This window comes from Geotrypetes seraphini, chromosome 1 (genome assembly GCF_902459505.1).
Source record: "Geotrypetes seraphini chromosome 1, aGeoSer1.1, whole genome shotgun sequence".
Taxonomy (NCBI): Eukaryota; Metazoa; Chordata; class Amphibia; order Gymnophiona; family Dermophiidae; genus Geotrypetes; species Geotrypetes seraphini.
In genome coordinates, this window is record NC_047084.1 from 232,400,409 (window position 1) to 232,414,334 (window position 13,926).

The 13,926-nt window shown below is 37.7% G+C and overlaps 1 protein-coding gene across 8 annotated transcripts in view; it reads right to left on the bottom strand.

Annotated features, from left to right (window-relative positions):
* Window positions 1-8,266: 8,266 nt before the first annotated feature.
* PCDH7 (protocadherin 7) overlaps window positions 8,267-13,926 on the bottom strand; it is a 922,726-nt gene continuing 917,066 nt past the window's right edge. For 5 of the 8 annotated variants that reach the window (XM_033947820.1, XM_033947809.1, XM_033947800.1 and 2 more), the window contains one exon: window positions 8,268-9,608. In XM_033947820.1, coding sequence (XP_033803711.1) covers window positions 9,235-9,608 — 374 coding nt within the window. In that variant the 3' untranslated portion in view covers window positions 8,268-9,234. Of the gene's footprint in view, window positions 9,609-13,926 lie in introns of all 8 variants that reach the window. The other 3 variants (XM_033947780.1, XM_033947772.1, XM_033947829.1) reach the window with 2 other exon arrangements.

Here is a 13,926-nt window from a genome sequence, read left to right on the forward strand (position 1 = left end):
TACATAGGTCATATATTGTGTTCCTTCAAGATTAATTTAAATGAACATAAATCACAAGTGAAAAATAATACAGCTCCTTTAGTGTGCCATTGGCAAGTAATGGGCCATTCGCACTGTGATATCAAATGGTACATTATAGATGTGGTAAGAGTAGGGTGGGAGGGAGATAGTATAGAAAGATTGCTGAACTTGAAAGAACATTGCTAGATTTTTCATCTAAACACCCTAGCCCCTGTATGTTTAAATGAAGACCTACGGCCTCTTTTACAAAGCCGCACGGCAACAGCCCCGAAGCCCTTTTAATCTCTATGGCAGGGGTCCCCAAAGTCCCTCTTTGAGGGCCAAATCCAGTCGTTTTTTCAGAATATGCATGAGATCTATGTGCTTGCACTGCTTTCAATGCATATTCATTGGGGAAATCCTGAAAACCTGACTGGTTTCGGCCCTTAAAGGGAGACTTTGGGGACCCCTGCTCTATGGGCTTCGGGCCATTAGCGCAGCTTTGTAAAAGAGGCCGCTAGAGTGGATGTCACTGATATGAATCCTTGAGGAAGGGTTATACTATGAACTGCTGGGATTACAGTGATTGAAATGTAATAGGTGAAAGATTGGCAAAAATTATGGAATCTCTATTTTATTACTTTAGCTTTCATGAGTGTAAATAGCAATTTTCTACAGAATCTGGGTTGAGAGTTTTCCTTCAGAAGGCTGATGCATAATGTGCAATGGACAATCAGCTGATTGATTTAAAGAGCCTTGGCTCAAGACTCTGCTGCCATATTGAATAGCACAAAATAGATGAAAGTTCAGTAAGCAGTATGGTGACCTGTGTTAAAAGAATATATATGGAGAGGTGTTGATATTAAGTCTACATAGAAGCAAGGTATATTTTTAATGAAGAAGGATATTGATGACAATTTTTTATTGTTGCAGTTGCACGGAGGCAATATATCAATTTGACCCTGATTAATCAAGTGAAACATTAATTTATATTGGGAGAGGTGACACTGTGATATGGATTAATTCAAGATAAGTTACTCTTATTTATGAGAGATTTTTATTTAGAAAATAGTGATTTTGGATCAGAAGAACATTATATATACAAAGAAACAAAGAAAATTGTGGATTAATGAAGAGTAGAGCTGAATTTTTTTGAGTTACATACTCTGTCATCTGAAGATCCTGCAAACTGCAGTTGTATGAAATGTTTATGAGTTCTATATGACTGAACACCTGAAAAAGATCTTATTCACATTACCTACCGCACCTCTGGAACAAACTACTTACCTACATAAGATCATTAGAAGGCCTACTGAACTTCAGAAAATTCCATAGTATGGAAATGGTCCTAGCAGACATTATTAATGACTGCTGGAGCATATTAGACAAAGGAAACAACGGATTACTGGTTTTTCTAAACCTCAGTGCCACCTTTGATACCATCGATCACCCCGCCTGCTCACCAAACTTGCAAATATTGGACTTGGCAATCAAGCGCTCTGGTGGTTATCATCATTCCTGAGCCATAGGACTCAAAGCGTCCTACTAAGATCTACTTGATAAAATATGGAGTACCACAGGGCACTTTCCTATCCCTTCTGCTCTTCAATCTCTATATCAGACCAGTGATAGACATTGCCTTAAAACACCACATAAAGATCCACTCATTTGTCGACGACATACAACTGTACTTACCATTAGGTGCAAATTGAGAAGACCAAATCTCCAAACAGCACAAGTATCTCTTAGAAATAAAAACCTAGATTTCTCAAAACAAGCTACAACTAAATGTGGCAAAAACTGAGCTCCTCTGGATATGGAGAGGTGACCCTGAACTCATACGTCCTTTGATCTCTTTGGAATCAGCCATCCTAATGGCCAAATACAAAGTACACAGTCTAGGGGTAATTCTTGAAGGTGAGCTTTCGCGCTCTGACCACATTTCCCAAGTAGTATACGACTCGTTCTACTACCTTCGTCAGCTATGGAAAATCAGATGGTACTTCACAGAACCAGACTTCTCACAACTACTCTATGTTTTTGTCCTCTCCTGTATGGACTACTGCAATGCACTCCTAAATGGGCTCACAGCAAAAAACATCCATCGACTTCAACGAGTACAAAACTCCACCATCCAACTCCTGAAGAAACTCCATATATGAGATGATTGCCCCGGTGTTGCGCACAGCCCATTGGCTCCCAATCAGCAAACAATATATATTCAAAGGCCTAGTAATGGCCTATAAACTCTTCTATGGCATGGTGCCGGCCTATATGGCCTCCAAACTTCTGCCCTATACCCCTAATCGACTACTCCACTCACAAGATGAAAAGTGATTATGTGTGTCCTCAGGATGAGCCCTCTGCCTTGAGAACACCCAAAAAAGATCTTACTCACACTATCTACCATGCCTCTGGAACAAGCTACCTACCCACATAAGATCATTAGACGGTCTACTGAAGGCAATAAAAACTCACCTCTTCCCATGACCCTCTATGATAAGAGTGTGCCAATTACATTCCCTAAACTTTCTGACAAAGTACCTAACCATCCACTGTCTCAAATCTAAAATAGTATGTGCTTCATCCTATGTCTGACAATGCCATGTTTTCTCATACAATGTTCTTTCACACTATGTCATACTATTCGCCATCTTTGTCCCACTATACTATGCGCCATATTTACCATATTATGTTTGCCACACTATCATGCTTCAATCTCTCAAGCCATGTCTGCTACACAGTGTTTGCTGTTCCATGTCTTCTATGCTATGTTTCATCACACATGCTTGCCTTACCAAGTTTGCCAAGTCGTGTCATTCTGTGTTACCCATGCTTTGTAATACTAGGCTCACCGTGCTATTTCTCGCCATACGATGTTTGTCATATTATGTTTTACCATGCATTGTTAACTATATTTTTCCGTCCCTGCCATGCTATCTCCTACCTTACTATGTTGAGAGTGTGGCATAGGGGTTGGAACTGCAGCCTTGGCACCCTGGGGTTGTGGCTTCTGACATGTTCTGCTCCTTGTGACCCTGGGCAGGTCACTTGGTCCTCCCAATACCTCAGGTATATTAGATAGATTGTGAGCCCACCGGGACAGACAGGGAAAAATGTTTGAATACCTTATTAAAAAGCTTAGGCCCCTTCTTATCATTCAGGAAGGCTTTGAAGACAATTCTGTTCGCCAAGTACTTTGGAAATTAACTACTTCTACCTCTTAGTTTTTTTCTCATCTACTTCTTTTGTATTTTTCCTTTTCCCAATGTTAACTGAGTCAAGCTCCAAATTGGCTGATGACCTGGTTTGTAAAACTAACCCCCTCTTTTAATATATTCTATGGACGCATTAGCGTTTAGCAAGCACTAATATTTAGGGTGCACTAAAAAGGCTAGCGCACCTTACAAAAAGGACCTCTGAGTTTTAGTTTACTTAGTTAGTTTAGTTTAATTCATGTAAACCGTTCTGAGCTCCCTTGGGAGAACAGTATAGAAAATTTAATACATAAATATACAGTACATCATCATTTATTACTTCTGTAAAAAATGAAAGTCATAAGGAAGTCATGAACAACTTTGTCCCTCACCCCTTCCATAGATTTGAAAGGTTTTAACCAACATTCCAGGCAAACGACTCCATCCCTTTCAAATCAAATAGGGGTGTCATTGAACAGAGAATACGCCAGAAAGTAGGGGACCATTTTAAACATGTTATATTTTAATCAGCAGAGACAAAAAAATGACAAGCAATTTATTTACAGAAAACTGTACAAAAAGCAAAATTAAATTATGTAAAATTTTTCATAAATAGAAGTGGACTAGCGTTTAATACATTTTGCCATGTTTAGCATAGCTGCGTGCATAGTGACTCATAATAAACAATGATAAATTGTTTTTTGTTTTTTTTTTCACTATCAACATCCAAGTTGCAGAACAATAGTTAATGATTAATATTACAAACAGATTATACCACATTGAATGCAAATGCTGTAGTTAAAAAAATGTTCTGAAAGCATACCCCAGACAACTGGTAAATAACATCTTTACTGCAGAGTTTCATTAACCACTCAGGCAGCATTATAGGTCAGATACTGCTCTTCTTTAACCTCAGTGCAGTCCTTTCCTCCCTTCCCAGAGGTATATTTATCACTTTACCATACAAGTAATACGAACAGTTTTATTTTTCTGGATTTTTTGAAGTCCTTTAGTGTTGTCTGTACAATCTATGGTAGCTTTGTGTCATTTGTCTCCCTCTTCCCCTCTACAGGACAAAATTCTAGGGTAGCTTTTCAGCGTATCATTTTCACTTCCAAATTCTTCCCCACATAAAAATAATTCCTATCTTGTTTTCTGAAACTCAGGCAGCAGGCCAGTCGGATAGCATGAATACATACAGTATATCTGGCAGTTCAGAATGAGCATTAGATTGTAAGACTGAAGGTACAGACTTTTCTAATGTATATATATATATATATATTTATGTATTTATTTATTTGTACATATATATATAAAGCAGTTATGCATCAGTCTATAAATGTACCCTAATGTAAATTCATGCACTGTTCAAATTTCCTGCATAAGAAAAAAATATGGATTATATACAACAAAAGTGGAGCAGAAACTAACAGCAACTAAAAAAACCCTATATAATCAAATACCTGTCAAAATGGACTTATGACACTTTACCAAATAACTTCATAATAGAGTGTTATAATATGTATTTTTCTTCCAGACAGTAGAACTAGAAAAAAAAAGACAGCTCATATCTAATCTACAATATTCATTTAATAATGTACGATATTTAAGACTGGTCCATTATCTGAGTTTAGCAGAAGGCAGTTTTTCTTGTATACATAATTTATACTTTGTCAGAAAATAAACACAGATAAATATACAGGTTGAAAAAGTTGGGGAGCAACCCACTACCCTTCAATGTCCAAAATCAACCAGAATTTTACCATAACATCAGGTATAAAAGGCACAGTTGCATATTTTGCATTCACTCTTTTTGATTTCATATTATTTTATTATTTTTATTTTTTTTAAAAACCACTTTTTTTTCTATTTGATCCTACTTCAAATACAAAATAAAAATTACAAACACAAAATAGCTGTGTCATGCCCGTCAATTTAATCATTAACGTGATGGCTATTGTGGTCCTACTATTATTACTCTGCTTATACTGATTCTGTATTCTCTTGCATCCATGTTACTTTGAAGGGGATTCACACAAGCACATGATTTGATTTGATAGCATGACTGACTTTCAAGTGGTGCAAAAAGATGGCGAATGAATCCTGAGCCCCTCACTTGGATGGTCCTGTGCAACCACTACCGCTTTTATAGAAAATAGGGTTGATATAAGCTATCTTGTGGTTTCCCGCTGTATGATTGAAAGAAATATTACCATTAAAGAACATTTTGCTCAACTGTTTTGCGAATGTGTATTCTGCTGAAATGTGCAAGGAAAACAGATGCATATATTACACATAGAAGTTTCTTTAGAAACATTTTCCTTAACAAGTGCTTACAGATTATACTGTACAATGCATTACTGCAGTAAGCAGTCTTGTAAAGTACTAGCATTGGCTTGATTATTTAAATAATAATTAAACAAAGGTTTAATTATTATTAATTGTATTTCTCCTGTGCATCCACTTTCCAAAACGGCCATTAACTACCACATCAAAATTGAATTTTGAGGATAATGCCATGGTATAAGTGGTGCTGTACTGAAAAAGTACACAATGGTAGAAGAATTGCATTGAATTATCAGGTTTCTTTACAGTCTATCATATGTAACTTTCCAATGCTAGATTAAAAAAAAAATGTATTAGAATATTCTAGCCACACTTTAATGCCAGATTTAACAGCCAGGGATTTGAATGTTCACTCTCTTCTTCAGCTCTCCCCACTCTGTTGACCGATTGTCGATTTCACCTGAACATTCAAGTTCAGATTCTTACTCCAAATCTTCACATTTCCTCTTCTTTTTAAGATGTTCATTGTACACCTGCAGAAAATGTCATGACTCAGAGCTCTTTATTAGGATGATATCTTTAGAAGTCTTCAAACATGACTTGCCATTACCATGTTAATCATCTTATCATCTGTGCTACATATATTAGACAATTTGTCCTTACCTTAAATATTTGTCTTGCCATTATCTTGTATTGCACAAACTCAGCAATAATGCACTTTGTGTTATAAGAAAACCTGGGAACAATGGGCAATCTATATCACTCATGCCAAATTCTAGCACAAGCTACTTATATACAGTAGGCTGGCATTTGGAAAACAACCAATTGCATTGTATTGGTAGAAAAATCTCATTATTATATCATGATTCCTTTTTTTTTTTTTAACTTGGTCACTAATAAAATAAACATTCTAGGACTTTCTAGAATCTTTTCAAAATTATTTGATGGAACTAGCATAGGCCCCCTTTTATCAAGCTGTGCAAGAATTTTTTATCGCAGACCGCTGTGGTAAAAACTCCGACGCTCATAGGAACTCTATGAGCGTTGGAGCTTTTACCATAGCAGTCTATGATAAAAAAAATATATATATAAAAAGCCCTTACACAGCTTGATAAAAGGGGGCCATAATTTCTTGTACAAAATATTATCATCTGATACCTTGTTAGGTTCCTTGGGTGTTTACATAAGTCCACTCAAAAACTGGAGCACAAGCATGTAGTTTGGACCACTGATTACATTGTGGCAAAAATAATTTAATTTATGTTGAGAAAGTATGTGTATATGTTTATTTATAGGTGGTCTGTTGTTCCCACACCCAGGCAAAATAATTAATGTGAGCGCCAATCTACTGTCTGATCTTTGGCACTTAGATACTATAATCATCAAAAGCAGAGGATTATGTTAATTGTATTCTAGTGCCAACAGCTGGTATTATTATGATTTAAAAAAACTATTGTTATTTATGTAGATATATCTCTCATTAATGTTAAGGTAGAGAAACAAACTCTTACAGTTCAGAATTTTGCTGTGAGATATGTCACGTTATGGACTTTAGCCTGATATAAGCTATTATTGAACTGTTATTCAACTTGGGGGTGGGGTGTTATCAATTACCATTGAGAAAGGCTATTTTACCACACGTTGTGCTAATTTAGCACAGTCTTACTACAGTATAAAATGGGATCCTGTGTTAAAATAGCACAATGTGTGGTAAAATAACCCTTCTTAATGATAGTTCACTTTGATCATTTCCCTCCTTAGCAGAGTAAAGCTGGGAATTTCAAAAAATCATTTTATTTTTGAAGGTTTTTATTTCCCTAGGTATATACGCATTTTTTTTTCTCTAGGGATCAGCAATATCTTGGCAACATTTTTACTACATTCTCTTGACTTGGTACCTATGATATCTCAAAAGATAACCATGAAAATCAAAATAGCTTCTATCTAGGGCTTCTGATTTTAGGTCTTAGCTGATAAATACCTAAGAAAACAGGCATTTAGGGCCAGATTCTGCAAACGGTGCCATAATGAGCTGGCGCCTTCAAAAACGGTGCGGACACATATCAATCAAGTTATGGCACTATTTGCAGAATATTCTCCTTAAAAAAGACTAATCCTAGACTAATGAAATCTTTATTTAAACCTATCCAAGAGAAAGACTAAGGATCTCAAATGCTCGCGGTCAATTACCATTAGAACAAGTCTTCGTTATTGACCTACTTGCGGGCTATCATTGATCTGGGTGTTTCCCCCTTTTTTTGTGTTTTTGTGTATAATTTTTAAAAATTTTTTTAAAATAATTTAAGTAATTTAAATAACTATTGTTATTGCTAATGTTCTTCTTTTTTATTTTTATGCTTTTTAATACCTTATGATACTTAGCTTGGGTGTTAGATATTTCCCGACTCTCCGATGTTAGAGCGAAATGGAGATCTTCCGTCGGCAGCAGTAACACTAATACTGGAAGCTTTAACATCGGAGAGTCGGGCAATATATAACACTCAAGCTAAGTATCATAAGGTGTTAAAAAGCAAAAAAATAAAAAATAGAAGAACATTAGCAATAACAATAGTTATTTAAATTACTTAAATTATTTTAAAAAATTTTTTTAAAAATTATACACAAAAACACAAAAAAAGGGGGAAACACCCAGATCAATGATAGCCCGCAAGTAGGTCAATAACGAAGACTTGTTCTAATGGTAATTGACCGCGAGCATTTGAGATCCTTAGTCTTTCCCTTGGATAGGTTTAAATTAAGCTCTCATTAGTCTAGGATTAGTCTTTTTTAAGGAGAATATAGTGGGTACATTAGTAAAATGGTAGGATTAAAAACTATTTGCAGAATTGCAGCTTCTATCAAAGGTAGGCACCATAAATGTAGGCCAGGGTTTTAAAGGCCACATTTCTAGTGCCTACCTTTGACGGGGAATTGTGCTTAGCAGCACCTAATATCAACTCCACCCATTATCATGCCTACATTGACATTAGGCACTAATGCTATTCCAGTGCCTACTTTTTAAAATGAGAATTTAATTGGTTTTTAAATGACACAGTCAATTACTGTGCTGATTAAACCAATTAAAACAAATAAATTAGGCAGCAGTATGGCACATCCCACCACCTAACTTACAGCGCTGTTTTGAGAATCTGGGCCTTATTAATTAAGCACTAGAAGAACACCAGTTCCCCTAGACTTTCTCTTATTCCTCCCCTAACTAATCTAGTATCCTTCACTCAATTTTTGTATGCTTTCTGCACTAAAGATGGCTAAGTGACACGGATTTACATATTTGACTCCACCAAAAATAATATCCATCAATAGGATCTGTGACCAAAAAACCCCCACTTTTAAATATATTTTTTGTATCTTCAATTAACCCCCAATTGGCTGGAAAATGCACACCTACATTTTTAACAAAAATACCTAAGAACAGAAGCCCTACTTATATCATGCTTCCACATAGGAATAAAAATAGTGTTCTGTGTTCTATTAATCAGGTTGCTACCATCAATTTTGGGGGAAATAATCAATGGAGGGGGGAGGCTAGACATGCAATCAATGACAATGGTTTCCACACTAAATGATGTCAGGCAAACAGTATAAGTAAAATGCCTGATGAGGAGGCAGAAGTGGCAGGCAAAGCTTTTGTCTCTTTGGTGGCCCTCTCATTTATTCATCTGAGTTAGTGTTTTGATTTTACAGATTAGCCTCTTGCTTTAACCAGAACTCTTTTGTCATTTCAGAGAGCCTACAGATAAACTTCTCTTCTAGTACTGATGGGAGATGGCTTGTACTCCCCTGTCTGCGTGAGGGGAATATCCTCTGGGTTGGTTTCCTCATTTTTGCCATATGTAGCTGCACTGAAGGTCTCATAGGATGAGGTCAACTTTTTGTTAAGGAGATTTCTATTGCGGTCACCCATAAGAGAAGCTTCTCCATTCACCAGTATCTCTTGGCTGCCTCTTTCATCTACAGGCATGAAAGTGGAGAGTTTTGGCTGGTTCTTTTGCTTCCTTTCAGGTGAAGTACGGACTGGCATCCAGCAAGAATCTGAGTGGCCATATTCATCACATTCTCGAGTACATTTTCCTGTAAGAGCTACATCTGGCAGTGGCCTTGAATCTGAAAACATAAAGAAATAGTAATTTTAAGATATAAAATGAACACTTTCCTTCATGACCTAAACAAAGCAATATATGCAGGGAAAATATTATATGAGCAAATCTTTAATAAAAAAAAATATATATATATTTTTTTTTAATTAAAGAGGAACCTATCAAGGCACAGCCAAATCGGGGCTTTTTCCTTATCTTGATTTACACTATGAGTCACCAACTTGCAGTAACTTGCTGACTCCCACAGTAAAAGAATAATATTGCTTGAGATCCACCTCACAAGCAACATTATTGTACTTTCCAGGAGTACTGGACTGACAAGTCATGGCCTAATGCTCTTGGTTAGTCTCTTAAAGGGGCTGGTTTCTGTCCCAATAGCATTACCTAGCATGACACACCCCCCCCCCCCCCCGTCTGAAATCCCTTCTTGGGCTCTGCCCCAGAGATTCCCCTTGTGCAGACCATCCCAACCCAAAGGGTCCTCTCTAGTAACTGACCCCCTCACCTTCAAGTTTTGCCAGTCCCAACTAAAACTCTCTACCCTAGGTAGTAACCATACCCCTGGCCCCACACCTTCCCAAATGCTCCTCAGGCGTGGAGGGGAATTTTGGGTTGGACAATCTGGTTGCAACTGCATCAAAGCAGCTCATTACTATATAAATGCTGGGTGCACACTGCAAACTGTGATATAATTGGTAAATAACCACAGTTCAAAGCCAGGGTTATTTTACTGCCTTTTTCATTGGGTCACCAATCTGCAACCCGATGACCCTAGGCTATCTCTTAAGGGGGCCAGCATTCATCCCTAATAGAGGTGGATGAAGTGACCTCTCCAAAGAAAGTAAGATCTTGTTTGTGGGGATCCCCAGAGGGTCTTACATTCTTTGGAGAGGTCACTTCATTCGCCTCTATTAGGGAGGAATGCTGACCCCCTTAAGAGATAGCCTAGGGTCATCGGGTTGCAGATTGGTGACCCAATGAACAAGGCAGTAAAATAACCCTGGCTTTGAACTGTGGTTATTTACCAATTATGTCACAGTTTGCAGTGTACACCCATTATTTATATAGTAATGAGCTGCTTTGATGCATTTGCATGTTTTGTATCTCATTATTGTGCCATGTGGGGGTGACCAATTTCACTGTTAGAACTCATTAAGGGGAAAATAATGTTGGTTAGTGCCCTCCACAGCTTGATAACTACCCCCTTAGTCTTCAATGATTAGGCAAAATCTCAACAAAGCCTTATCAAATATTTTCTTTCAATTCTCTGTAACCCAGGAAAGGACCCAGGAGTGGTCAAAATGAATAAACAATTACTAAATACATAGGTAAAACAATCTAAAGTGTAAAAATGATGTACATTGTAGGCAGATGTTGTGTATATGTGTATGTGTGGTAAACTGCTGAAAGGAATGTATTTATATATGTAATGTGCTGTATGAGACACAGTCACTTTCTTGATTTTTTTGAAGCTTGCAACTACATGTGTATTTAATTACATGACTGATACTTACATTAAAATTAATCCATACATACGTGCTACATTTATTTGGTTGGATAAATCTAATTTGGTTAATAGCTTGCTTTTAGTTAATACATTAATTATCATATAAATACCAGTACATGCTTATTTTGATCAAACTCCTACGCTGACTCTATTTTCTGGATTTGTTGTTGCTCTCTAAAATTCTGTTCTATGCTACAAGCTTTTTGGTTCAGTTTCTGCTTGCCTTTTTGTATTTTGCAATACAATCAATTTGTACTAGCTTTATATAGCATTTTATAACCCTAGAACAAAAACAATTAGATATCAGCATGTTTAAAGGGTCTAACACCAATTTGTATTAGCTTTAGTCATTTACAATCCTAGTATATAAATATTAGATATTAGTTCATTTAAAGGGTCTAACATCAATTTGCTCTAATTTTATTTAATCTCTTTTTTTACCTAACCTAACCTCCCTCCCCCTCCCTACCCCCGTCGCACCAAAACCAGACACATCACTTCATTTCTAGCTGGTTAAACCAATTAAGAGGACAAGAGGGAAACTTGTGACCTCAGAGTATTTTCATCAGGAAGAGATTAACCCTTAATAAGAGAGTATTTGACCTTCGTTGACCCCCAAAGCTAAAGCAAACAAACAAACAAAAAAATTATACGAAGTAATCTTAAAAGCCTTAATCCGCAGAATCTTCAAATAACTTAACAACTCACCAATGCTAAGAGGCAGATAACAATCCAGTATTAAGATGGGGGTTACTCACATTTTTGTACATTAAGCGCCACATGTATGATCAAATCCTAGCTGGTGAGAGGTCATGTGTATGCATTTAGAGGAAAGAGCTACTGGCTCTAAGAGAACAAATTAAATGTGTACAGGCTAGAGTGCAAGCTTGGAAAAGCAGAGGCAGACAGAGAGAGGCATAGCAGGGAAATTCTACCTCCAGCCTGACAGCCTTTCTGCTGATCTGGAAATGAATGGTCACCTGGAAGGAAAGCATCATTTTAGTGTGCCAGGAAGTGAGCCAGTAATCAGCACCTGCCCCCAGGAGATAAAATATTCTGTCACACTGAGAATGTATCTCCAGGGGTTTCTGCCGAGGAGTAAAGGATTAGGATGACCATTTTTAGTTGCTAATTAGAAAATGACATGATTTACTGTAGTAAACCGTGGTCACTGCAGTAAATCCACAGGAATGGAGACATTTGCAATTGGTTTACCGCAGGAATGGGGACAAGACCTTTCACTGCCCTGCGGGAGCGGTGAAAAGTCTTGCTGCGGTGGTAAAAAAAATTGTGCCTGTGTCAGATTTGGCATCTTCTATCCAGCTCCTCATGCACCTATTTTACCTTCAGAAGCCAGCTATGCCACAATGAAGACAGAAGGAGCCCAAAACCAAAGCCTGAGACCAATGTGATTTGAAGAATAAAATTACCAGACAACAAAAGGTAGAAAAAAATAAATGTATTTTATATTTTGTGATTAGAATATTTCAGATTTGAAATATGTATCCTGCTAGAGCTGGTATTAGACATAACTGGGGACCGCAAAGCCCAAGCTGTGCTTCTTTAACTTCCAGCTGGCTTAGGGTTCACTCTCTCTGATCAAGTGGCAGTTGCCCTAGTTGCACTCCCCTAACACTATTCCTGCCATGTGTGACTGAAGTACTCTGTTAGCTTGATTTTTCTGTGTAACATTCTGTAGTAATTTGGTTTGTTGAGTTTTCACAATAGTGGAGGGAACATTTGTGAAAGGGAGGGGAGACAGGGTTTTTTTTTAATCCTTGCTCTGTGTTATTTGTGTTTATAAAATGACAATTGTACAGAATATTGTCTCATTTTATACTTTAATAAAATAAGTTCAGTATAAAATCATAACTATTCAAGGCTTGTGTGGATGGGATCTGACAGTTTGCAGGGCGGGGACGGGGACCGAGCTTGCGGGACAGGGACAGGGACTGAGCTCGTGGGATGGGGCAGGGACAGGGCCTGAGATCGTGGGGACGGGACAGGGATGGTGACTGAACTTGCGGGGAGGGGGCAGGGATGGGGATGAGCTCACGGTGACGGGGCAGGAACCGTGCTAAATTTTTTCCACATGTCATTCTCTATTGTTAATTCAATCAATAGGCCTGTAGATAATTGGATAGATGGAGGATACTTGATTGTTTAGTCACTTACCTGCCTGGTGCAAAGGTTGAAGACCTCATGCATTACCTAGATAGGAATTTAGACAGTGCTGGAGAGGAAGTGGCTGTCCAGGTACATGTGGATACCAACAATATAGAAACGTGTGGGGTGGAAGTTCTGGAAGCCAAATTTAGACTTTAATTACAAAATTGAAGTCTAAAAATCTTCAGGGTAGCATTTTCAGAAATACTCCCTAGGCCAGCATTTCCTGTTCTACACAGATAATCGGAGACAGGCCACATTCTGAGCCTATTTTGAAAGGATGGGCTGTGTTCTAACCAAGAAGGAGCCAGCTTGCTGGCTTTAACTTTTAAAAATGAGAGAGAGAGCGAGCAGGTTTTAAACTAGAACCTCAGGGAAAACTGACAGTCACTCAGGAGATCATGATTAAATGTTGATAAGTGGGCCATCTCCAGATTTTCAGTGCAACTTAATCATGCATTGCTGCAGAAAATCTAGTATGACTGTTGTAGCCCTCAATAGTAAGTGCTGGAATGGTCTAGGGGCAGAGTTGGGAAGCAGCTGAGAGTTATGTAGGCACCGAATATAGTGCTGGTGCTTATATGGCCAATAAAGTATGTAGAATCACACAAAATGTGGTCCTGACTGCCCAGTTAGCTATAGAGTTATGGTA